This window comes from Danio aesculapii, chromosome 3 (assembly GCF_903798145.1).
Source record: "Danio aesculapii chromosome 3, fDanAes4.1, whole genome shotgun sequence".
Classification (NCBI taxonomy): domain Eukaryota; kingdom Metazoa; phylum Chordata; class Actinopteri; order Cypriniformes; family Danionidae; genus Danio; species Danio aesculapii.
In genome coordinates this window covers 20,912,112-20,938,831 of record NC_079437.1, presented here as the reverse complement: position 1 = coordinate 20,938,831, position 26,720 = coordinate 20,912,112, and the positions used below count along the sequence as shown (strand labels likewise).

General features: G+C 36.2%; 1 protein-coding gene across 2 annotated transcripts in view; it reads right to left on the bottom strand.

Annotated features, from left to right (window-relative positions):
* Positions 1-26,720, bottom strand: part of kansl1b (KAT8 regulatory NSL complex subunit 1b) — a 103,098-nt gene that overhangs the window by 61,306 nt on the left and 15,072 nt on the right. For both annotated transcript variants that reach the window (XM_056453352.1, XM_056453351.1), the window contains exon 2: positions 19,100-20,336. In XM_056453352.1, the coding sequence (XP_056309327.1) occupies positions 19,100-20,247 (1,148 nt within the window). In that variant the 5' untranslated portion in view covers positions 20,248-20,336. The remainder of the gene's footprint in view (positions 1-19,099; positions 20,337-26,720) is intronic.

Genomic DNA, 26,720 nt, shown 5'->3' with positions numbered 1-26,720 from the left:
TTTCGCACTGAAGACTAAAAAAATAAAATCTGTACAGCTTCCAAAAGGACACGTTTTAGCAAAAGGATCTGATGTTAATGCAGTGTTTCAGACTCAGCAAGAGGATCTCCTCTTGAAAGTAGTTCCTGGTGGAGCCGTGTCCAATCATCCAGCAAGCACGGAGCAGTAACAGAGCCAGCGTAGCGATCAAAAGCCAACACTGGAAGAGAGCAGAGACTCTGTTTTTTTTTTTTCCTCACCAGCATAGCTCAGCAACTCAGGAATTTGCATTGTGGTCCCCAGACAACGTTGAAAAACAATAAGATTATCTGCAGCGCATAAGTGCAGCTTCTTGATCAAACACACACACACACAGAACTCATCCTGGGACTGAAGTCTGTCCACAGGTTTAGGATTAAGTGCTTTAAACGGGTTTAGGATTACAAGTCAACTTTAAATCTAACATGAGCACAACCTTCTGACATGAGATATCAGTAACTTAAATCAGAAATTTTAATACAGCACAGACACAGAGTTGAAAAACAGTCCATTTCATGAGCATAGACCCCCATCCAAAAATAAATACATTAAATTAATTAATATTCTGTAGAACAAAAGCAATTACAGAGGATGGCAAGTATACTAGACTAAACTAGCACTATACAAATAAACACTACGCAAAGAAACGCTAAAAACTTAAACTGAAAAGTTTACAATTACTTGTAAATTAAAATGTTCAATATTGACATTTGGATATATTAAATATATAAAAGTCATATTAAACAAAGTCATATTAACGTTAGTGAAATTAAAAATGAACAAAATTTGTTGAATCTTTAATGCTATCTTACTGGAATTTGTTCGGTAAAGGGGTTTCCATTTTAGTTTATGCGCATCTTTTCTTATCTAATAAAAAGTTTATCCTACTGAGTTATGTGCAGGCGTTTTTTGATGACATTTTTTTAAACGTATACGCATCATCCATCAACTGTTTTTTATGCGCATATCCAAAATCCACATAAAAATAGGTGGATGGAAACAGCTATTGAACTGCAGTCTTGGTTTATCTGTTATTTCGCTTAATAATGCAAAGTCAATAGTGCATAATTCTAGTCAACAGCTATGTATGAGAAAGTCTTAACTTTAATTCATATTTGGTGACCATAACGGTGCGTGTCACCATTCAAATTTAAAGCCATGTGAAAATGAACCGCACCAAGATCAAGAGGAAAACTGTCACAATTTTAATCTGTTTTGGAACAAAACAATCGATCTACAGATCTGTGGGTGAAGGCACCCTTTTAGTTTAAGAGCTACAAAACATATAGGCTATTCATTAAAGAAGCATTACATTTTAACAGTATGGATTCAACAAGATATTGGTATTCAGAGATATTCAGAGATAGCCCTGGCAGATTTTAGAGCCTTCCTTTAGCTGGACATACTATGTCCGCAATTCTAAAGACATCTAATTTTGTTTTTTCCACTTACGTTCAAGGGTGTGAGTAGCTGTTTTTAGAATGGGAGTATGATTGTTATACCATGGTGTAGTTTCATTCTCTCGAGCCTTTTATTAATTTGATGGGTGTCACAGTATTTAGTGTGTTAGTGAAGATAGCATTCATACTGCTGGTTACTAAATCAAGGTCATTTGTGTTTGCGGGTACATTTAGAAATAGACAAAGGTCAGGTAAGTTATTTGCACATTTGTCTTTAGTGGACTGACAGTTTCAATGTACTAGAACGTCCATGTTAAGCTGACACAATCTACATTGTAAAAGCGGTATATAAATAAACACGAATTGAATATTTACGGATTCAGCAAGACTTAAAAAAAAGCAATAAAAGGGAAGTATAGCTTTTCCCTAGTGAAAAAAATATTAAGTTTTTCTGTGACTGCATTTACAACAAATGACAATTACAATGTGCTAAACTGAGATTAAGAAACAGGCACTTGTTTTATGTAATGTGCTTGTTATCATAAAAAATTAAATGTAACAACAGGTAATTCTACTCTCCAGGACAAAAGTGTACATTTTTTAATCAAAATAATGCCAAATACTCCAGGCAGCAGTTAGAAAGCTAATGGCCATTCAACTGCCAATTAACAGCCTAGGTAAAAATGTAATTCAAAGCCATCAATTTATTCTCTGTGGTTAGTTTTTAATCTAATGTAAAAAATAAATTAAAAAAATACTGATCCACAAAGCTACTCGTGGTTTGTATCTGTCCTACAGCTGCCTGACACATTAACAGAAACTCCAGTTGTTTATGGCTCTGACACAAAAAAAAGCAAGCCCAAATTGTAAAAAGCTGCTTGTTGATGTACTGCCACATCTATAAACGGCTTACTTGTTTGTGAGAGGCTCCATACAAATATGAGCCCTAAAAGCAGTAAATGAGAACCATTATTTGTGGCGTTGCTTCTAGAAGGTTCTTCCACTGTTAATTTGACCACCCGGAAATAAGCAAAAGATCCATAAGGACAGCTTTAGCAATAATCTATTTACTGTCAAATAATGTGCACTAAAACCTCATTCCAATGGGGAAGAGAAGGGATTTGATGATGGTGTTCAATGATGTCACGACAGTGATGAGTCATACTAATAAAGAGCCAAACGTGTGCGACAACACATTCATTAAACGTGACCCACACTAGCAGAAAAATCCAGACAAACCTTCGGGAAAAGGGTATGCGACCACAGATATGATGGCTTGCATATTTCATCACAAAACAAAAACAGGCCTACGAAAGATGAGACACGTTGAACGGTTTAATTCAGTCACTGTGCCACACACACACAGGAGCTCACACACACACACCCTTCACAGAGGAGTCTTTTCATTATGGGCCAGGCTCTGCGGGCGCTGCCAGGTACAGATGATAGTGAGCCTTACAGAGAGAAAGAGGAAAGAAATCTCTGCTGTAGGTAGAACTCAACCTTATCAGGAAAAAAATAAAAGGAAATGATTCAAGACCTCATAAAACCAAAATTGGATTGTGGTGGGGTTTAGGCCACAACAGACATTTAAAATAGTAATAAAAACGTCTTAAGATTACATAGAACGATATTGGAAAAACCGATATTGTGATATGTTTTTCTGCTATATATATTGGAATATAAATATCATTTCACAAGATGACTTGAATAACTATTTGAAAGTTGGATGAGGATTATTTTGAAGGGGATTACAAATAAGTGACAAGAATAGACAAATACAACAGAGGAAACATACATATTAAATAAACAGCACTTTATGGTGTGTGGAGTTTAACAGTGTTGAACAAATGTTTAGTTTCAGCATCAATATCATAATGTGTGCATTGGCAATAGTCATATCACAAAGACGTGCAATGTTGTGTCTGAATTATAGTTGACCAGGAGTCAGGATTGTACTTAATTACTGTACACAGGACACTGTATAGTCCCAATATCTACATTTCAAAGCGAACACAAGACTTACTTCACTTACCCTACTAGCAGATCATTTTGCTTGTTTTAAGAAGGAAAAACTTCTTTGACTTATTTCATCTGACAGTGAAAACTAAATAATATTTTTACTTGATCTAAGAATTCTTTTGATGTTTGGACTACAAACGAGACAGGAAGAAAAGCACTTTTTTTTGCATTGACTATTCAATTTCTGTACCAGAATACTGTTAGACTCTTATTGCAGAAAATCAAAATATCACAATATCAGATTTTTCCAATATCGTTCAGCCCTTGTTGAGATAGAAAAAGTATTCAATAATCCAATATAAAATAATACTGTATAGTCCTCATTGTATAAATAATTCAATACTACTAATCTTGATTAAAGTCACAAACTTGACAATTTCGTGAAATTACGTTTCATGTAAATGAAAATCGTTCACTATTATCATAAAAACTTTGCGATGATGTCACAATTGTCACATGTTCTGAACCGTTTTGCCTGGTTATTATAATCTGAACTAGACATAGAAGGTCCTGCAATGCTACTGTAGATTCACACATTGCAATATCGATGCTGAAATACAGTTGAAATCAGAATTATTAAACCCCCTGAAATATTAGCCCTCTGCTTATTTTTTTCCCCAATTTCTGTTTAACGGAGAAAAGATTTATTGAACACATTTCTACGCATAATAATTATAATAACTCATTTCTAATAGCTGATATATTTTATCTTTGCCATGATGACAGTAAATAATATTTGACTAGATATTTTTCAAGACACTTCTATACAGCTTAGTGACATTTAAAGGCTTAACTAGGCAGGTTGGGGTAATTAGGCAAGTTATTGTATAACGATAGTTTGTTCTGCAGACTATGGCAAAAATATATAGCTTAAATAATTTTTTTAAAAAGGCTAATAATTTTGACCTTAAAAACGGTTTCAAAACTATCTAGCCGAAATACAACACACAAGACTTTCTCCTAAAGAAAAAATATTATCAGACATACTGTGAAAATTTCCTTGCTCTGTTAAACATCATTTGGGAAATATAAAAAAAAAAATTTAAAAATAAAATTGGGGCTAATAATTCTGACAACTGTATGTATGTATGTATGCAAGTATGTATGTATGTATGTATGTATACATGTATGTATGCAGAGAGAGAGAGAGAGAGAGAGAGAGAGAGAGAGAGAGAGAGAGAGAGAGAGAGAGAGAGAGAGAGAGAGAGAGAGAGAGAGAGAGAGAGAGAGAGAGAGAATAAAAGCAGCACAAAGACAAAATTCAGATTATAGAGAAATTCTGCAGATCCTAAAAAAATTCTGTCCAGGATGAGATTAGCGATGATCAGCGAGATCAGTTATATGAACAAGTGTTGTCCATATCACCTTGTTTTTTCACCTTACCTGTCATTTGAATCCCCGCTGATATGCAAGCATCTCTCCTCTCTGTCCTTCAACTATATCAAATGATTTTATGAAGGGGAAAATCATATCTGCAATAGTTCAGGAATAGGATACTGTCATTTTTATTACTTTTCCCCTTGACATGTAGTAACTGTAGAACATACTGCATTTTAATTATGCATATATGGTGATATTATAACGTATTTGCATTAATGAATGTTAATTTTGGCCACAAGCAAACTGTTATTGCCACTTGCAGCACAACTATAATTTCAGATATAGTGGCTATAATGGTAACCTACAGTGAAGACTGTATGTGTGAAAAATGCATTAGTTAGAATTGCCAAACATGGGGAAAATATGTTTTTCTCTTTGGTTTAAATTTTCTCCTCGCCCCTGTGCCGTATTCCTTCTGCAGCATCTTTTGTGTTTACATCACCTGTAACCCAGAGCGGGTTGTGCGTCACTAATAATGGCCTCAATAAAATAAAAATTGCCTCTACGGATATTTTAGATTTGAGTAACTTAAACTACTCAAGAAATCATTTTAGCCCTAATATATATATATATATATATATATATATATATATATATATATATATATATATATATATATATATATATATATATATATATATGTGACCAAAGAAAATGTGTCAAGTGCAAACTAGGAAAATTGTCAAGCAATTTCATGGGGTCTTTAGAAACGGTTGAAAAGACAGCACAGGCTCAAAATAACCACAGTTCCTCCCCACGAACTACCTAGCATCAATTTTTACAGTGCAGAAGCCTTTCATACTAAGAGCAGGTTAGTACTACCACACTTCTACCTGTGATAAAAACAGCCGCTTTGAAAGGTCGTGGACATGAGCTCAGGATGAGCACCAGACAGCCAGAGCATGGTAGACATCTGACAATGAAAAGCGTGCGCACACACACACAAACACTTTTACATGGTTTCCACGGAGATACTCTGCCATCACCAATAAGACACAAGAGATGGTGGGTTGCTGTATCCCGCTGTCCAAAGGGCAACAGGGTGGATGGAAAAAGCTGCTGGCAGATTCAAAGCAGCACTGATGTTTAAAAGGATGCTCTTAAATATTCATTTGAGAGCTGATTTGCCGTTCCTACACTAATGGTTAAGATGCATACTCAAGCGAAGAAAACCAGTGCTTGAGCAGTGGGTAAAAGCAAATTAAATCTTTTGCAATTAGCTTTGGGATGGAAGCTAGCAGGGGGCGAAGGATAGATCAACATGCATGCAACTCAGTGAGACGGATGATAAAAACCAGCAGAAACTAGGAAGATGATGTTTAAACTTTTTAAACAGCCTGATGTCATTCCCAGTTAATAACACAAATTAAGTTTTTAAGGGCACTCTGGTCATTTGCGTACATATAAAAATATAGAGGTGTGAACCTACACTGATCTCACGGTTCGGTTACGATTATCATGCCATCGATTCGGTTCAATTCGACATTTCTGTGCATCACTTCCATACACAGTTTTATATTTTCTTCACGGCACAGTAATTCTTGGATTAAAATGTATACATATATTTAAATATTATTTGTAATACAATTTTGTCCTTTAAAACAAACAGTCAGATATATAAACTCTGCCTTTAAACAGCACGAGCATTTATAGCAAATAACCAAATATAAATATCCCGCTCGCTTTCTGAGTCCTGTCTAGCAAGTTCTTTCGTACACTCCTTTGATTGGTCATGCGCTCAACTGAAAGGGCTGCGATTGCCTCTATGCGCTGGCGCTCTCGCCATAGTAAGCTACGGTGACATAGCGCATATGAGATAAATGACGTCAGTATATAATAACCGGTCATGATTATGACTGAACAGATACTGAATTGTCCGCGTCTGCAACGTCGCTCCCAGTATGCACGTCATGCTAGTCACGTGCCTTATTGGAAATGCCAAACTTACACCCTAAGTTGTTGGCATTCCTTCGAAAGACGTGCGCTCAGCAGCCACATTTAATAAAACTATAGCCTTCATACGAATCTTTTTTTTAACAAATCGATATTGACGATGGGGTTCGGTCAATAAATATCGGTACATATTTTATAGCCCAGCCCTAGAAGAAGTTCATAAAAATCTGGAAATGTAGTGCATAAGGTTTAAGTCATTCAATTGGGCACAGAGCACAATTTTAGTAAGTAGGTTTTCTCATACATTTAATTATTTGTGGCAGCCCGTCATAATATCAAAACTAATCACTACAAATAGATTTTCCAAAAGGATTTGACTTTGTTGAATAAACATGAGCGCTGCAAGTGTCGAATCTAAATTTTGCACATGTGTTCAAATATGAATGCATCTCTGAATAATAAATAAATAAATGGAAAAAAAGGGTTCAAGAAGTGTATAATTTTGATAATGCCAGAGAATACCAGAGTTCAGTGTAGAGAAACACACACATTTATTTATTTCTCTTTAGAAATTGCAACACTAGAGTTTGTGTGTGTTGAAACAATGCAGTATATATATTAAACTTATATATATTAATTATATACTAAACTGTGCAATCTTTTTTTTATGTAGGCAATGACTTAATAAAAGAAATATAAATAAAATCAAGTCAATTGTCTCCCAATGTATACTTTAATAAGCATTGTAGCACAAATTGGAGTGATCTGGTTCCCAGTGACCTAAAAACCCTGTCACAGCAATTAAGCCACTGGAGAAGCTATTAAATGCATAACGACTTCTAAGCCACAAATATTTTTGACCGTTGCTAAAACGGAATGATAATGGCTTCAAACCGGGTCAGATAGACCACCTTCATAAAGCATTAGCATCCTTTTTCAAGCTTAAAATCTACATGTGCTCCATCAAAATAAAAAGAAAAGCACCGCTTGAAAGAGGGCTGCAAGATACTGGGAGAAAATGCTATATTTTTGTTGAGTACTGCAATAATAATATCTCTAGCAATTTAAATTTGTCCTTGAGAAATCCTATTATAGTTCATTTAAAAACAATTTATGGAATGATCATACTAAAACAGGTCATATATATTCCTCTGATCTAATTAAACAAGTCAGTGCAAACATTTAGATTTTAAAACACTATAAATGACTACAAACCTCTGATTTGTATTTGGTGTTGTCATTTTCCTTACTTGTCTCTAGTATTTATATTCAGCTCTCTGCTCTAGGTTCACCTTTGGACCATGTCTAGCCAATAGCATAACAGCACATACTGGGGAGGCATGAATAAAGATAGTAAGAGCTCATCTGATTGGTCAAATTGGGATAAACAACTTTTATAATACATGCAACACCACTATATTATTATCAAAAGAACTATAATTTTTCAATATATTGTGCCGCCCTAGAACAACATGAGGATGCAGATGACAATTATATTTTGCGGTGAATTAGTACATTATAGAACGTGTTCATACACAGACTTCATTTCATAAAAATGTTCACGTTACTCATGTAGACAAAGGACAATGTTAGCTGAACAGAGCTGCATCATAGTGACACCCCTGAGAGCAGTGGGTACAGCGCACAGCTGGGTCTGCCCTTTAAAAACCAGTCAGTTATTCTCTACTGCTGGCTACAGGCTACTACAAAGACAACACACAGTCTTACAATCACTTTAGACTTGTTGGGATGCTCATAATATCTGGTTTCCATTTATGTTAGTGGCTATATTGAACGCATGTGGACAAACACCACACATTTGCCCTGCACTTTTGGAGTGCACAACATGCCTAGCCAGAAGCATTATCTGTTTTGCTGTCTGACAGTTTGTTGTTCTTGTACTGTCTGTCTGTGTGTGTGTGTGTACCGGAAACCACAGTGCCACAATATAAGAGCTCTCAATTCCTGTACTCACTGATGTGGGACACTACGCACAAACTCAAAATGTTAGGTGATAATCTGCACTATGATGGGGAAATGTGTTAAATTGGGATTTTTAGAAACCATGGAAGAACATATTACAATGGAGTAGAATAGATTCAGTCTAAAAAAATAAATGCTGTCTTTCTCTTCCTTGAAATAGAGCAAAAATATCAAGAATATTTAATCAGTCAATAGGATATATGCACAGCAAGTAGGGCTGCACGATATTGGAAAAAGCTGACATTGCGGTATTTTTTTTTTCTGTGATACATATTGCAATATTGAGTACACTTTCACCATGTGAAATGAACTGCTTTGTTTGGAAATAACTACATTTTAGATTGATTGTGATGATTTTGTAGTTGCATGAACTAAAATAAAACCAAATCACTAGCATTGACAAAAACAGTGGCGCAAAGATGCAAATGAAATGCACAGAATTTTATGGTTCTCTGGGGGTCTAGCAGGCAAAATAACAAAAGTTAAATGTATAATAATTTCTTGGCTGAATGTTTTAAACTGACTTGATATGCACAAAGACCTTAAATACAAATGTAAATGATAAACATCTTGGTTAACTTCAGTAAAATTTTGCAGTGAATCCACAAATCAAGCATGTTTTCAACTATGGAAAATCCTAACTAGATATTGCAGATCCTGCAACGTGACTATTGCGGACGGACACATTGCGATATCGATGCTGAAACAATATATTGTGCATCCCTGACAGCAAGCGTTTAGTATCAATAATGCAATTTAATTAAACTATATCCGGCTAAACAGACTTAAGCATTTATTTAGTTGTTCAAGCATAAAACGAGATAGAAGACCGCTTAAATGCAAGCGCTGTCAGCAAGCGGGCGCTGAAACTCAGTGAAAAATAAATGTACATATTTTAAAGACATGGCGTGGTACAATCATAATTTATCATTTATATCCTATTTAAATCTAGGGATGTCCCGATACAGCGTTTTAACTTCTGATACGATACCGATATTGTACCCTTCAGTACGAACAGATACAAATCCGATACAATAATCAGCACAAATTATGAATACTTTTACCCATTTTGTTGAGTGGAACGTATGAACGGCTAGATCAAACTGAGAACAAGTCAGCAATGGTAAGTATGGAAAAAAAATGACCAATTAACTATCGGTTGCATAAATGTGAACCTTTTACATAAGAATATATATATATAAAAAAAGAGAAGAATAAATATTACGACCCTGAAAAATACCTTAATTCAATAAACAAAAATATCGTTTTTAAAAGTGCGAAATACTAATTAAAGGTACCTTCAGTTATTTCTTTTTTACCATCAGCAAATGGTAGAAACAGCTGAAAGCAGGAACACAAGAAAAAAAATGTTAACTGACCAACTGCTAAAGGTTGAGTGTCCAAAGTTTCAATTTTACACACAGCTTTTTGATGAATTTTTGATCCAGTTTCGAGCTGAACAATATCTGTCACACTGGGCAGCAGAAATAGGGAGCTATTGTTGTAAGTTATTGTTAAATAAAAAAAAAATGTGCAGTATGGTTAGTGCAAACATTCACATGACCAGAGCAGTTTAATCTGTGTTTGTATCATAAGAAGATTATGGCTGTATCAATGTTCCCAAACAAAACATTATTAATTTTATAATAATATATATTGCACATATTATCTTTAACATAAATATACTTGCAGTAGCTGGATTGAAACGCACCTTTTCTCCACAGCACATACAATAATGTGACTTAAAAATAATTTTATTTATCAAAATTCATTTTATTTGCATAAAATATAGAACAGATTCCACCCTACTTCCCACATGGGAAAAGCATGACAATGTAAAAACAGACAGAACTGCTAACTCGTGTGCAAAGCTGACACAGTTTTTCAGAGCACTTTATCATTCTGGGCTTTTTAAAGAAGAGTTAAATATGGGAATGCCTCTAATTAAATTTTGCTTTTGGACATCCCTATATAAATCAGGCAGTGAAAAATCATTGATTTTTAAAGAAACCAGATCTTTTTGTAATGGCATTAAAGTTCACCAAAAGCAATTGGGCTGCCTTACTGAAAATTAAAAGTCACTGTTTTAATACTCCATTGTATGGCAGCAATCTAACACATTTAGGCATATAGAGGTGGTCAAGACAAACAGTCTAAGGCCAAATTGAGAATATGAATGAGGAAAAAAGATTTAGGATTATTTTAAATGCTGTATGACTGTTTGTAAGGCTTGTTGCCAGAAAGGCTGATCTGGAGTATTTCAGAAATGGCTGATCTACCGGGATTTTCACACAACCATCTCTAGGGTCTACATAGAATGGGCAGAAAAAGAAAATATCCAGTGGAAAAACAGCACTTCTGCGGGTGAAAACGCGTTGATGCTGGAAAAGAATCAAACAGATATAAAATTGGATACTAGAAAAAAACAAAAAACTGCTGTGATATTAAGAGGATTTATCTTGCTTGTATCAGTGTTTCTGATGTTGTAATGACCGGATAGATTAGCCCAAAATTTTGGCCCCCTTTAGTGATTAATGATGAATCAAGGGTTGATTAATTGTTGATAATGCTTTAAAGTGTACCTTTTTTACCCCCTTTTCAAGGTTTAAATGCAAGTCTTTAGTGTATCCAGAATGTGTCTGTAAAGTTTTAGCTCAAAACACCCTTCAGGTTATTTATTATACCTTACAGAATATTGGAATTTTCTGCTCTGAACACAATGTAACCGTTTTTGTGGCCAGTGCCTTTAATGCTAGCGCTCCTTGCCCACCGTTCCCACGTGCCGGTCACTGTGTGCCCCAATCTCCACCTCGGCTGCGTCAGATTAACACAGCGACAGAAATGAAGGAAGCAGATCTCCTGTAACGTTTTGAGAAATACTGCAGTAAGAACTTTCCCAATGATTATTATTTGACGTATTTGTTGTGGAGTTGCAACGATGAGTTACTCACAATGTTGCTACAAAGTTCACGCCCACACAGACACACACACACACGTTTAAGTTTGCACTGTTTTGCATGGCAAATGTGAAAGGATACACGTTAATGTACACTGCTGTATGGATATCTATTATGTTGAACATAAACCTGATTTAACATCTTTATTGTCTTTTTTCATAATAGTACTGACACACGGTGGTGTAGTGGTGATAAAGTAAAGACGGTTAAAAAAAAAAAAAATAAATAAATAAAAAAAAATAAAAATCGCTGTAATTACTTACAAACATGCACTGTTTTAAAAACGTTATAAACTTGTAAAACTCATTCTTGATCACATTTGATGATGACTGATGATCACAGACAGCTGAACAGATCTTTTAATCCCAGTTGCTTTGTGCATATCCTGTCTTGTTGATATGATTAAACGCATTACTATGGAGACATGTTAATAGCGGCAGTCAATCAATTCAGTGGGTGGGGAAACCGCACTCCTACGTCACGTGGGCCTCAAAATGGGAGGGATTTGGATCCTATTTTAACCAAAGGAAATTTCAAAAAAAGAGACTTACTGTGTTTACATCACCTCAATATGACTGTGGACACACTACACCTACACACAGTTCTGTCCAAACCGCTGACAAATACACTATCAGAAATAAAGGTACGCGAGCTGTCACTGGGGTAAGTATCTTTTCAAAAGGTACACATTTGTGTAGGTGCCCTTTAAATCTATACACTGTATAAATAGACTGTTAAGCCTGGATATCATTAACATGCGGAGTGTTAAGGCTCATGAGCAAATCATATTGATTTATGAGATTTCATTTTATGATCATTGATTATTGCTTTGGAGACACTGTACTATAGTAGTAATTGCATTTAAATTTAGGGCTGAAACTACTCATAATTATCGATTATGAAATTAGTTCAGATTAATTAGCGAAGTAGTGACAAAAAAAAATTCTTTGGTCATTCAGATGAAAATGTGACACTGAAATCTTGCATTATTAGCTTAATGTTAATTTGATTGTTATCATAAATGATGATAGATCATGGTAATTTGTGGAAATTGACATCATAAGTTACCAATTAAGCATTTTTAACTAACTTCTCGGTGTCTTCAGTTTTTATGATGCCAGTATGATGAATTAATATGTTTTGATGAAACCTAGAAGGTCTATCGGCTCTAAATGTACAAACAGATGTATTAATGTGTGTGCAAGCACAAATGGGCAACACAATGTGGACAGAGAACAGGTGCAGCCACATGACTGTGGAGGGGATATAGAGTCGGAATATTTTCCCGGCAGACCTTATATTTCAAGCAGCATTAGTCTGATTTTAATGTGCGGGTAGGAGAGAGCAGATGGAGGTGGGGTAAAAAGAAAAGAGACAGCAGAAGAATACAGAAAAAGCAGCAAAAGCTTTCACAGAGAAGGTTGAGAAAGAGGAAAGAACAAGTGAGATAAACATAGAAAGTGCCACGGAAGCAGATCCAAAAAACTGCTTCTTTAATGCTGAATTTATTGCTTATTATAATTGATTGATTCAAGTGACAGATGCTACAAAAACAGAATATATGTTGTCTGGTTGGTTTAATGGGCATGCTGATCTCAGACCGGGCTTGAGTTCCGCAGTACAGAGTAGTGTTGATAAAAGTACAGACAGTGATACCATTATTATGTATGATCATTATTACAATCACCCAATTCCTGCTAACACTTGAGTGCTGTTGAATGCTCAACAGATCTGTGTGTGATTGACTACAATTGGTCATCACTTCATGCTCTTCAAGTAGCGCTGTCACAGATACACAGATATGGAACGGTTTAAAAGCTGCATATATCAAGCAGATTCTTCAGTAGATTGCCCTTATATATGCACGTAGACGGATCCTCTGTGAATGGTCAATAAGCAGTGTTTAGTAAATCCAGTCCAAGCTGGCTTACCTCTGTGTTGCCATTTGGTCAAAATGCCATTTGGATATTACAAAATGGCATCCATAGGAATTTAAGAGTGTAAATGAAGATATCAAATGGTCAAAAGAAAAGAAAATGGAGAAATCACAAGAGAAATTGAAAAACGCAGAAGAGAAGGACAATAAACTCCAATAGAGATTTGCCGGTTTTAATTTATGACACCAGTTTAGGGCTGAACGTTATTGGAAAAAAACTGACATTGCAGTATTTTCTATTTCTGCGATATATATAGTGATATGAATATAATCTCACAATAGGACTTAAGTGTTAAATGTTTGGGAAGAATTCACAATTTTACATTAATTGGGATGATTCTGTAGGGATAAAATTAGGGGTGTGAACCTACACTGGTCTCACAGTTTGGTCACGATTACCATGCCATCCATTCATTTCAATCTAATATCTCGGTGCATCACGGTACATTGACGATGTTTTCCATACATAATTAAATGTTTTTCTTTACAACACAAGATTAATGGAAGAAACAATTAATTTTGACACCCCTAGATAAAATATCCAAAAATATAACTAAATAAAAAATTAAAGCACAGATAAAAACAAAATAAACAGTGCTTTATGGGTTTTGGTGGAATATTACAATATTGAGGTAAAGAAAAATCCATTATCACATATAAAATAACACTGTATATGCTTCTTTTGATAAATAGCTAAACAATTAATCTTTGTTAAAGTAACAAACTTTAATTTCTTGTTCTTAAATGGTTTAAATCTCACAGCCAAGGGCCTTAGAAAACACATTTGAGAAAAAAAAAATTCACACTAATAGATTATGGTTGAAATTCACAATGAAACAAAATCAACAAATCATGTGTACTGAACTGTGACTTTTAGTTAATTATAATCCCAACTCAACATCACTCATACTGCGATGTCACTATAGTGGATGCACACATTGCGATATCAATGCTGAAACAATATATTGTGCAGCCCTACTTCAGTTTACCCAAAATCATAAATCACTGATTTGTGATAATAATCATGATTCATAACCACACTCATGGCATCTGCAGAACACACAAAAAAGATATTCTGAATAAAGTGAGAGTTGTTTTTTAGACCCTTTTGTTTCACAGAATAAAAATATTTATATAGGTTTGAAACTACATAAGGGCAAGTAAATGAAGACTACGCCTTGTGTAGATGTTTGCTTACAGTTTTCAACAGCAAGTTCAAAGACAGAATGATATATTTTTATTGAAGTATATTAAACGCCTATAACGCAGCATTATTAAAGAATAAAAAATACAAACAATTTCACTGTTCACAAAGAACCTGTGGCCAATGGTTCTAGTGTATTAATGCAGAGTAATTTTAATCTAGACTGGTTAAAGAGACATCCCTCTAACTCACAAACTCGATACACAATGGCCTTGTTCTTCGTCACTTCATCTAGTAAAGACTGAATGTAAATGTCATGAGTAACAGAAGGCCTTTTGAATTACTGAGACAAGATAGACACAAGGAAAAAAACATTATAAAAGTGAAAAATATATACATAAATTAGAGAGGGAACCAAAAAAAAAAAAAACTTGACAAGCTTGCTATGTGACCTAGAAGGTTGACCGGTAAAACCAGAAACCACGCAGATGGGGAAACTTTGATAATAGTAAAAGACAAAATGCTTTTCAAATGGTTTAAGGGCATTATGTGAATAAAGAGTTTATGTGCTCTGATGAGAAGTGCGACTTGAATTCTCTCATATTTCAGTAGATTTTTATTTTTATCTATACATGCCACATTACATTATCGTCTCATTGGGAGACAAAGTACGAGTACCACATGAAAAACCTGAATTTGCTTCATTATCACTTAAAATAAAGTTACATACGTTAAAGCAGCTTGGTTCAAACCTCTATAACATGTTTCTTTCATGTGCTGTCTCAATAATTATAAATAAAGAAAGAACTAGAGTAGGGCTGGGCGATTAATCGAAAAATAATCGACATTCAGAACCTATAATCGATCTAAATTCTGATGATTGGAAGCTGCGCCATATGATGGCATATTTTTTTATTTCAATAAAACTATTATTTACATGAAAATAATTTAAAAGAACATTCAAGAAATGCACTGTTTATTATTATTTACATGTATTTTATTTAGAAAAGATACTGCTTAATTTCTACTTTTGAAAACATTGAAAATAATTAATTTTATTTCCAAAAGTGCAAGGTATTTGTTTTTACTTTTTTTTTATAAGAAAAAGGTGTCAGTTGGTTTTAGGCAATTTTGTTTGATGTTCAATAAATAATCATAGATAGTAGATAGTGTGTTTCCTTCAATTATTTTAAAATCAAGTAATGCACCCTTCATTCAAAAATCTCTCTCTTGTTATATGTGAGCATATTTACTGTACAAAACTATGCCTGTATACAAAACTGGTCAGTAAACTAAGGATATAATAATAATAATAATAATAATAATAATAATAATAATAAACTAAAGAATAAAATAATCATTCATCAATTGTAATCAAGTTAAAATGTTTAATTAATCGAGATTTTGATTTTAGGCCAAATCACCCACCCCTAACATGCCTTCAAAAAGACTTATGGCATAAGTCATATAGTACACAACAGTATTCATAATGTCTCTTTCTGTGGTCCACAGCAGTTCCAACGTCTGGGTGGGTAAATGTCAGAAGTCTTTAAGAGTCTTGAAAACAGAACCCTGCATGACAGATACAAACAACTTATGTTCAACCAGTTCAATTACTCCCTTTTATTGAAACCGGTTCTAGCTAACAGGATTACAGAACAAAAACAATGAATGCTGCCAGTTGATATATGCATAAAAGCTAAATGTTAGCTCATGGTACACACTAGCAAAACTCAGAAATGAGGTTGTGCTCGTGCACTGAGGCTAGTCTTCATGGAAACTTTGTTATTTACTGCAGATTTATTAGAGGAGGGAAATGCATCCAAACACTTTATACGGACCACCTCTGGCCAACTGGGTTAATTATTAGCTGTGACTGAACTCTAGGGGAAAGCTTAAGAAAAAAAACCCATCAAGATCATATTTAAGAATACAGTGGTCTCTTGTTAATCGCGGGAGTTACATTCTAAAAACAACAGCAATGGGTGAAATCTGTGAAGTAGTCAGCTTTATAATTTACAATTATAATAGATGTTTTAAGGCTGTAAAACACCTCACTACACACTTTACATACTTCTCAGACAGGCATTAACATTTTCACACTTTTCTCTCGTTTAAACACACTCAAAGTTCAAACTTTAAAAAATAAGTCAAGTATTATAGAATGAAACCAAAGATTAAAACCTGCTGTCAGGTACAAACATACATCGCTGTCAGCAAAAGGTTCATAAACCTTTTTAGCTTTTGTGTGGATAAGGTTGGCATCCATTGTAATGTTCTTTTTTCTGCAGTCACTGCTCCACAAAGCTAAAGCAGACTCCATCCTTAAGACTTCGCACATCAGATGCACTGCGCACATGACAGTTTGAAGTAACACATATTGGACACGCACATTTGCATGTTATTTAAAATAAAGTTATTCAGATGCCGCTCTGTGGCGTGGCAGAAATATCCAGTGTGGAAAGAAAATATCCACAATCCTTATTGCATCCTTGCTGAAACCCACACTGCTAGCGATCAAAAAATTACGTTAATTTGCAAGCTGAATGCATTCTGTACTGTAAGGAGACACGGAGGAGATCGATTGACAATGGTCTACAGTCAATCAGGAAATTGCACTAAAAATCTGTGAAACTGCGAGGCCACGAAATGTGAACTGCATAATAATGAGGGACCACTGCAATAATAAATTAACAAATCTACCAAACAGCAACATCAACAACTTAAAATCTCAAACCTACTGATTTTAACGGTATTAGGGCAACAATTAGGGCTGGGTGATTTGGCCTAAAATCAAGATCTCGATTAGTTGAACATTTTAACTAATTACGATTGATGAACGATTATTTTATTTATTTATTCAATGTTTTTTGCCTTCATACTTCACTGACAAGTTTTATTTGCCATCTCAAGGCATCTCTGGAGCAGCTTCCAATCATCGTCAATGTAGTGCAAAGTAAGGGTCAAGAATGAGTCCATCGTCCTACTTGACAAAAGATCAGATGTGGCTGCAAAGGGGCCTCAGAAGAATGAATCAGCCATAGCCTTTAACTTAGCAGGGTCACGTGACACGTAGGGAAAGTAATTGAAAAAATCGTCCTGGAAAAATTTGATCAATTATAGGTTCTGAATGTTAATTTCGATTACTTAACAATTAATCACCCAGCCCTAACAACAATAACAAATCGGATGGAAAACATCTGTCTGATACTTCTCGGAAAGTCAACCCTGTTTACCACCTATGATCCAAAACGAAAAAAATACACACAAATGACTCACTGTGTACCATCGGTTTGCTTTAGATTGTGCTCAAGTGACCTCTCAGTTATCCAAGACACTGGCTTTAATGGTTGATTAATCAGCATGAAACATCAACTACCTACTAACAAAAGGACCTTGCATGCAGTTACAGCAAGCCATCATGTGATGCTCAATACCACAACATAATCTGCTCAATTCTCAACAAAGAACCAAAACCACACTAAAAGATGTACCTATGGATATATGGAAGTCCAAATTTTAATAAAAAAAGGTAAACACCATCAACACACCTCACTATGTTTGTCGCATAATCTGCAAGTAAGCCTATTTGTCCTTGTGCAATAGTCATGTGACTTTACTGAATGTAGGTTATCCCCTCATGGAGCAGTCATAGTAAAAAACTAAAAAACATTTCTGACTAAGGGCTGTCAAGACAGCAAAAGTGATGGTTGATGATTAATGTGCAAAAATGTAATACAAATTTAGGACGAAGAGAATTTTGTAGCTATACAACTTAATGCCAATGCTTTGATCAATAATCTAGATGTACCTCGTGCAGAGGATTACTAGCTAGGACAAATAAACCTACAACAATCACCAAAAGATGTACAAGTTAAAAAGCATCTTATCTTTGCCCTCCATTTGCCCAGTGAGTTCTTTCCTGGAGGTTGGGATGGGCAAAAACAGCCTCAAGACCTGACTGAGAAAGTGTGTGTAGGGATTTAAGAAACTGACTCACTGCCTCTCAAGAAGTATCCTTTGACATTTGAGTGCATTACGCAAGGCACAGCCCTTGGTAAGGCTTGATATGTTAGAAAGTGTGTGGGGTGTATATCCTTGGATATGAGATAAACCCATGATGGACAAGAGATGACCCTATACCTTCATAATCAAGAACGGTAGAGAACTAATCTACCCTTTAAAATGTGCAGACATGAAGAACCGCCACTCACTGATAATTTACAATCATCAAAATTCATCAACTGTGGAACAATCAATGCTTTCATGAAATAGCATCACTCAGACTGCATCAGCATTTATCAGACACCATCCATTACTCCATTCAAACATTTGAATCAGACGAATAATCAAGGTTGGTACTCACAGAGGAATGTGGCGTTGCTCAATGTCAACCCGGGCCAACTCATCTTCATCCACATCAGTGTCTCCTCCTGAGCTGCTTTCTGTGGCGTCAGAATCAAATGCACATTCGGCGGATCGCAGGTTGGTGGTGCAACTTAGGGACAGTCGTTCCAATTCAGCTGGCATGGATCCACCCTTCAGGAATCGTCCCAGTTCGTCCCTCTCCTGAGGAGTGAGGCCATTATCACCATATCGATTCCTCGGCCGTCTGGCATCCAGAGCACCCAGTGTGCTCTCAAGTAGTCCACCCAACTGTTGCTGCACGTGTCGCTCCACCTGCTTGGCCTGCACTACCTGAAGCCGTTTGCGTAGTCTCCGTAATCGTGCCTCGATCTCTCCCTGTCTGCTCTGGCTGTGCTGGGTACGGTCGCTTAGTTCCGTTCCGAAGCCATCTAAAGGGACTTGCTGCATATCATGCAAGAGCAGCAACGTATCTTCACTAACCAGTGGCTGACAGTCTGAGACTTTGTCTTCTGTGAAAGATAAAACAGAGGCTGGAGAAGTTGCAGGAGGTTCTCTGTTGCTGGGACAGTTCTGGGACTCACCCGTTGATGGCTGTTCCTGCTCCACACCATCTCGATGTGGCCCGTTCCTTTTCATTCCCCTGGTGAAGTTGACAACTTGAGCCTGATTTGACAAATCCTGCTTGACGTTATGTTGGCCACCATTTAAGGTCACTGCATTGTCTCGGTCAGAGGGTTTAGTCACTTTCTTTGCCACGCCATTGACAGTGGGGTTTTGGACAGTGGGTCCGCCTCCACCGGCACTCATGATGCTCTTAAGCTGCTCCTCGGACAGCTCTAAAGCCTGGTGTTTGCGTGGTATGAGGCTTGGCAGGATGCTGTGCGTCTGCAGTAAAACACCTTGCAATTTGTCATCTGAACAGTGATATGAGGTAACAAGGGGCTTGCAGGGGCCAGCCCCACGGGAGGGGCGCTCCTCTGAAGCTTTGCGCTTGACGGTGCCGTTACTGGAAACAAGAATGTGGTTGGTGGTACCGCTTCCCTCCACGCCGCTTGGGGAGAGGGTGGAGGAGGGCGGAGCCAGTTTGAAGCGTATGCGGTGAGCTTCGGCCGGTGCGTCGGTCAGAGCGGGCGCCATTGCAGCCATGCAGCGCTGGGAGGGGGCGGGCGAGGGGGCCTCTCCCGGTGCTGAGGCCAGCTCCACACCACCCTCCTACCACTGTGCCAGGGGGCAGCCTGAGTAAAACAAGACACAAAGAAGCAAAATGTTAATTTTAGCCATTTACATCATGGACTTACTGAAAATGAGTGAATAAAAGCACATTTTAACCATAAAAAAAAGAAAATATGCAGAACACATTAGGCTAAGACCTCTCCCATTTGGGTTTCTGTTAAAAACACATGCTGTACTTGAATTTTCAATTAAATTGAGGCGAATTTTCAATAAAATGATGGCGCTGAAAAGAGCAGAGCACACTTCAGTGACTTAAAATTATTTTTTACTTTACACATTTGTCCATTGTTATTTTCTTGTTCTTCTCATTATATGTAAAAGGAGTGATACTTTGTCTATTTGGAAAAAGCAAACAAAAAAATTTCCAAAGCAGACAAACTTCCCAGAATACGGCATGTCCTGTTGGTTATAGTTTATCTACACTTTATTTGTATTAAATAATAATTAATCAGTAAAAATCTATTTAAGCCAGTGGTCTCAAACTCAACTCATGGAGGGCCACAGCTCTGAAGGTTTTAGCTCCATCCACTTCAAAGTCACACCTGCTTAGTCTCTACTGGTCTTGAACACCTTGATTATTTGGATCAGCTGTATTTGATTTGAATAGGAGCAAAACTGTTTAGAGCTGCGGCCCTCCAGGAATTGAGTTTGAGACCCATGATTAAAGCAGTGATGTTTTGGTCACAGAAATATCTTGTGTCACAAGTGACAGTGTTTTTGTGATGCACGAGTGTATTTTGAAAGATGTTTCTTATGAATGAGAAAAAAAAAATACTGTACAAGATGCATTAGTCATAAGGGACTATATATTTTCAATGAGAGAAATCTGGAAATCAGCAAAAAAGCGAGCAGTTTCTGTGGCGATGCGGAGGCAGTGAGCCGCAACCGGTGCTCAAGCACCTACTGTAAAGTCATCCCACTTTCAGAAGCATATGAATGTACTGCATGTTGCCGAGTTGGCTGGCCAGGAAAGCACAAGCAAAAGATTATTCGTTACAAAATAAAATGACTAACCAAAAGGAAAAATAAACTTCTCCTGGCCTGTCAATGTTACTATGCTCACAGCATGCCCAAATCCTCTGGTGGACACTGTACATCACTTTATTGTAACTAAGCTATTTGTTATACCCGTATTTTTGATACATTATTCAAAATGTGGCTAAGAAATTGCTTTTAACTTCTTTTTTTGGGGGGGCCAGTGAAACTTTTGACAGGGCAAGTACAAGTCTCAACCACTGGCCCAATTGGCCAGTGGAAAAAATCCTTAGCGTTGAAGCCTTTTGGGTATTTTTTATTTCCATCCAAACAGACGTACAATGCAATTACGGTTTATAACCCACCAGTTAGGGACCACTGCATGACGGTTGACAGTATGTAGGTCAAACTTTTATCAAAGGCAAAAAGACAAACAAACCCAGACACAAGGACAGAAATGGTTTCATATGGAGGCCAAGTAGATAGAGTGCAAAACTCCTTTAGAAAGGCCTTCACACTCATTTTCTGTGACGTCAGACAATGTTTATTCTCAGGATTCTCAAAAGGATGACAACGGACCATGACGTGACATTGAATGCAGGTAGTCGCTGACAGCACAAACAACTAAATACGGAAAAAAAGAAAAAAAAAATCATTCTGCACTGTCAAATCTCTTTAGGTGTAACCCATCCTAATTAAATTTAACAAGCTGATGTGCCGTGCTGTACCGTGCCTTAAAGGATTTGGTGAATATTTGGGGAACAGAAACACAATCTGAATTTGCGAAAAAAGACTTGGGTCCCTAAGATATATAAAATGGAATGGGGTGACTCACACTAGAGCAACAGAGCTGAAATGCTGAAATGTCACCTTGTCTTGTGAGATTGTCATCACACTAAACTACATGGGAAATGAATGTTGCTAAACTGCCTCTCTTAGAAATAAAAACAGCAACTTTGAACTTTAATAGTTCATCCGAAAACGCATATATATTAAAACTATTATTTTATTTTCTAAAGTTGAAATTAAATGAGCTATACTATTTTAAAAAGGATGCATTAGAACTGCAAACGACTAAATGAATCATTCACACTAGTATAGTGAAACGGCAACCTAGACACGCACTATGAAAGATAATTTTTATGAAAGATATATATTTTAATGAAATATTTTCCTTTGAGGCACTAGGAAACTAGATGGTCAACTCAATTTTGACGTTAACTAATGAAGCATGTGAAATTATGCAATTTTCTAATTTTAGGTGTTAATTTTGTTTTTTGTTTTTACACACAGGTAAGGCAAAACGGGGGGAGGGGGGAATGCACAAAATATTGTTTCAACATTGATATCGCAAACCTGCAATAGTTGCATGGTAAAATCTGCAATGTTAAGTTAAAATTAGAATTATTAAACCATTTGGGCAGTAGAAATTATTAAATGTGAAGCTTCAACAAAGATTAGTTGTATTGATTTCCTTCAAAAAATAAGACTGGGTGTGGTTAAACAGTTTTAGGAAAACTTTGAAAGGTTTTAAATGTTCACTACTGTATACGGTGTTATTTTACATTTGATTATTTTATTTCTGTACATTACAGTTAGACTATCCAGAAAACAATAAAGCACTGTGTATTTTATTTGCATGTCTATGTTTGTTCTAATGTAAACATTTATTATATTTTATTCATATACACTCCAGATCAATGTAAAATAATGGATTCTTTCCAAACAAGCTCAAGAAATTATATTCAAATGGCAATATATAATCACAGAAACACAAAATATGACAATATCAGTTTTTTTCAATATCGTGCAGCCCCGGTCAAAATGTCTGGTTAATGTCTAAAATACATGTGCATCTAATGAATGTTTATTCATAAAAAGTTCATAAAAAAACAAGAACCTGGCCTTAATGGAATGATTATATTCCTGTGGGAAAAAAGTACAGACAAAGTGAAGTCGATTTCTCTCCATTATCTTTCTGTAGACTTCCTCACACAGCCTGACTTCAACAAAATAGTAGGAAAACCAGATATAAACAATGTTAGTATGTAAATAAGGGAGATTTAAAATAGGAATTGAAAAAGGGAGTTTCTAGTGTAATGAATTAATCTTCAATAAAACAGATCTTCCAGCTTACACTACTACTATATTATCATTCACTGCAGAGGTCCAGTCTATGTACATCCTTAATGTGTATAGAAAATAAAAAAGCTAAACTTTTTGCCATGACAAAAGTCACAAACACCATAATATTGTGAAAAATTCCAAATTTCAGTGGTTTCCTAAAGGAACTCTGAGTGTTTACTATATTCACTTAGCTTAACTTTATCATTTTATAACACAAAGATTTCCAGTAACATCCTATGGCGTTTAACAGAATGCTTATTTATGGTACTGAATACCAAGTTTCTTGATGGACACGTCAGTCAATGTAGTTAATGTGGCCTTTACCAGTGCAAGTTAACCAATCGTCAGGATATTCTTGAAATGGAAAACTGTCAGCCACACATCAGATCATGTCTTTAAGCTCTGTGGGTGCATGCAAACCTCCTTGAGTGTGGTCTTGTGACATCTTGTGACATAGCCCTTATATCCATTATTTCCATTTAAAAATAACTAGTTAGAACAACTCTGACCATATTTACATTTTTAAGAGCAGTGTTCTATAAAAGCCACACCTATGAGAAGCAATTTAGTGTATATAATGCTGACAAACAATTTCCTTTTTTTTGTGTGGTACCATTCTGATTAGGGTTGGGTATTGCATGCTTTTTCCCAATAGCGGTACCAAATTGACACGGAAATTGTGAAAACAGTGCCTGAACCGAAACTTTTTTAAAAACCTTAATAAAAATAAAATCATTAAAATTACAGACAATAGCCCCTTTCACACATGTAGGCCTTTCCGACAAATTTCCAGAAAGAGAAGTTGTAACATTACTGGTAATTTGCCGGAATGCTGCTCAGTGTGAACGCAGAAGGAAAACTGCCGAAAAGATGCGGGACGTGTACTCCAGCAAATCAGAGCATTCAGATGCATTCACATCCACGCTGTTTATGAAAATAAAAGCAGGGCTTGAAATGAACCTTTTTGCTTGCTAGCACTGGCGCTCCTAACTTTAAAAATGTAGGCGCACCAATTATGAGCACCGTTACTACAAGTTTTATATAAAAATATTTATTGCATTTGAAATCAATACTAATCAAAACTAACAAGCAAAACATATATATGCTTGCGTGAGGAAAACATGTCTTAACGAAATCCCGTTCTCACAAGAAAATACATTTTTATAACATAATTGAGTGACCAAAAGATACACGGACCGCTCACCAGCCCTGCACATGCTGTTTGACATGAATGAATCTGTTAACGATAACTGTGCTGTGTTCTCACAGGTGGTGTCTGATATTGCACAGATGCTTTTGACATATACCTTATTATGTGCATACATTCTTTTAATAGCAATACCTCTCTTTTCATGAGCTGCAATATTAGTTTAATCTTAGCCAGTGCAAGCCCTTTTGCGATGGTGTACGTGGGGTTAATTTTTACATATAGCTGCACGGCTGACAGCATCTGGCGATTAAATGAAGGATTAAACAGAACATCTCGTGCTTAAAATGTGTAGATGTGGCAAACAATTACCTGAAAATTCCATCCCTCAGACTTTACAATGAATGATTTAGTTATTTTCATAGCGGACTTGAAGCCAATCTTTTATCCACTCTTCAAAAACTGTAGGTAGATTAACATTCACCACACGATCAGTAATCAGATGTGCCATTATTTGTAGCTTTAGGTGGTTTCTAAAACCAAATCTGTCAGTGTTGTTTTCATTTTCATCTTCATCGCTTTACATTTTCGCGGTTGTAGCTCTCCCTGTCATCTGAAGGCAGAAGGCATTGACTGAGTGATTGACAACTGATTTTAACCAAAGTCCCTTTAAGGAAAGTCATTTCACTCAGCGGCCATCTTTGAAACGCCTCTCAGGCAGTATGCCCGTGCATTTAGTTTGAAAGGGGAAACATCAAAATTCTCCAACACTACTTGCCAAGCTTACGATTAAATTCCATATTATAAATTACCAATAAAATTAAAAGACTGTCTATTTAGTTTCATTTCTAAATGTTCGTATCACACAAAGTCTGCAGAAACTCACGTCTGGTCAGAGCTCCTCCCATAGAGAATTGTCATTTTATAGCGATCTCTGATTGGCTCCTGTACTAGAAGGCAGGGTTTATTCACCATATAGCGATCGCTGATTGGCTCCTGTACTAAAGGGTTGGGCTTCATTCGCCATATCAAAGAGCATACTAGATGGCGCGGTGGCCATTTAAATGAAAATTTCAATAGGGCAACAGCATATAAGTCTGTAAAATAAACTTTTAAAAGTGCTGATGATTGAGATAGTAAGTGTTGTATTGTTGTATTTCAGGTTGTATCTCTGCTTTAATGTGCTTTTTAAATTAATAAATAAAAAACAAAGCAGCTGCTTGCCATCGCAACAGCAATAAGATCCAATGGACAGCTGACCGCTTTCACTCCAAAATGGCGGAATCCGGGGCTGTTGCTGGGCGCTGCTGTTGCAATGGAACAATCTATTGAGTGTCGCCTCTTGGTCATTCTAAGCTCTTTGCCCATATTGACTGTTACACTTTTCCCTATTTAAAAGTATACTAGTGACATGTGTATTCTATAGTCTTTGTTTTAACCAATCCATTCACATTCAGTTCTAGGGCAGTGGGCCAATAAAAGGAGCGCGAAGGTGGGGCAAGCATTGTGGCTTTGTTTACTGCAGCAAGTTGACATGACAACAGTTTTAAACTGTTTCCGAGCGCTGCGTTTCAAGTGCAAAGATGTATTCTGCGTGAATGTGTCCTGAATCCTCGCATGCGGTGAACATACTGCTGTGAAAACCGGTCACATGCAACAATTTTATGCACTTGCACAAATGCTCCCAAATATATTTTGAGATCGCATAGATAAAATTTCGGTCATAATTTCGGGCCCTAAAAAGCATTTGAATATTTTTCCAGACATAATTAGCTGTTAGATAACATTTTAATGTTTCTTCTTAATGCCAACTGTGGAAAAAATTATCGATAAAATGCATATGATAAACCGCTGTTTGTTTACCTTCAAGCTCTGCTTCAGTTGCTTGACACATTATGTACATCAACAAAAGCCAGACCCTTCTATGTTTACAAATACAAGCGCAGCCGTTTAGAGCTCATTTCTGGTTAATGATGTCAGAATTTACCAGTATTTTGCAATGGATGTGTGAATGGTCTTTTCTGGACAACTTCCGGGCCTTTGCGAATAGCACTATTTTTTTATTATTTACCAGTAAAGTCTTTCTGGTAATTTTCCAGATATTTACCGGTATCACTGTGTGAAAGGGGCTAATATT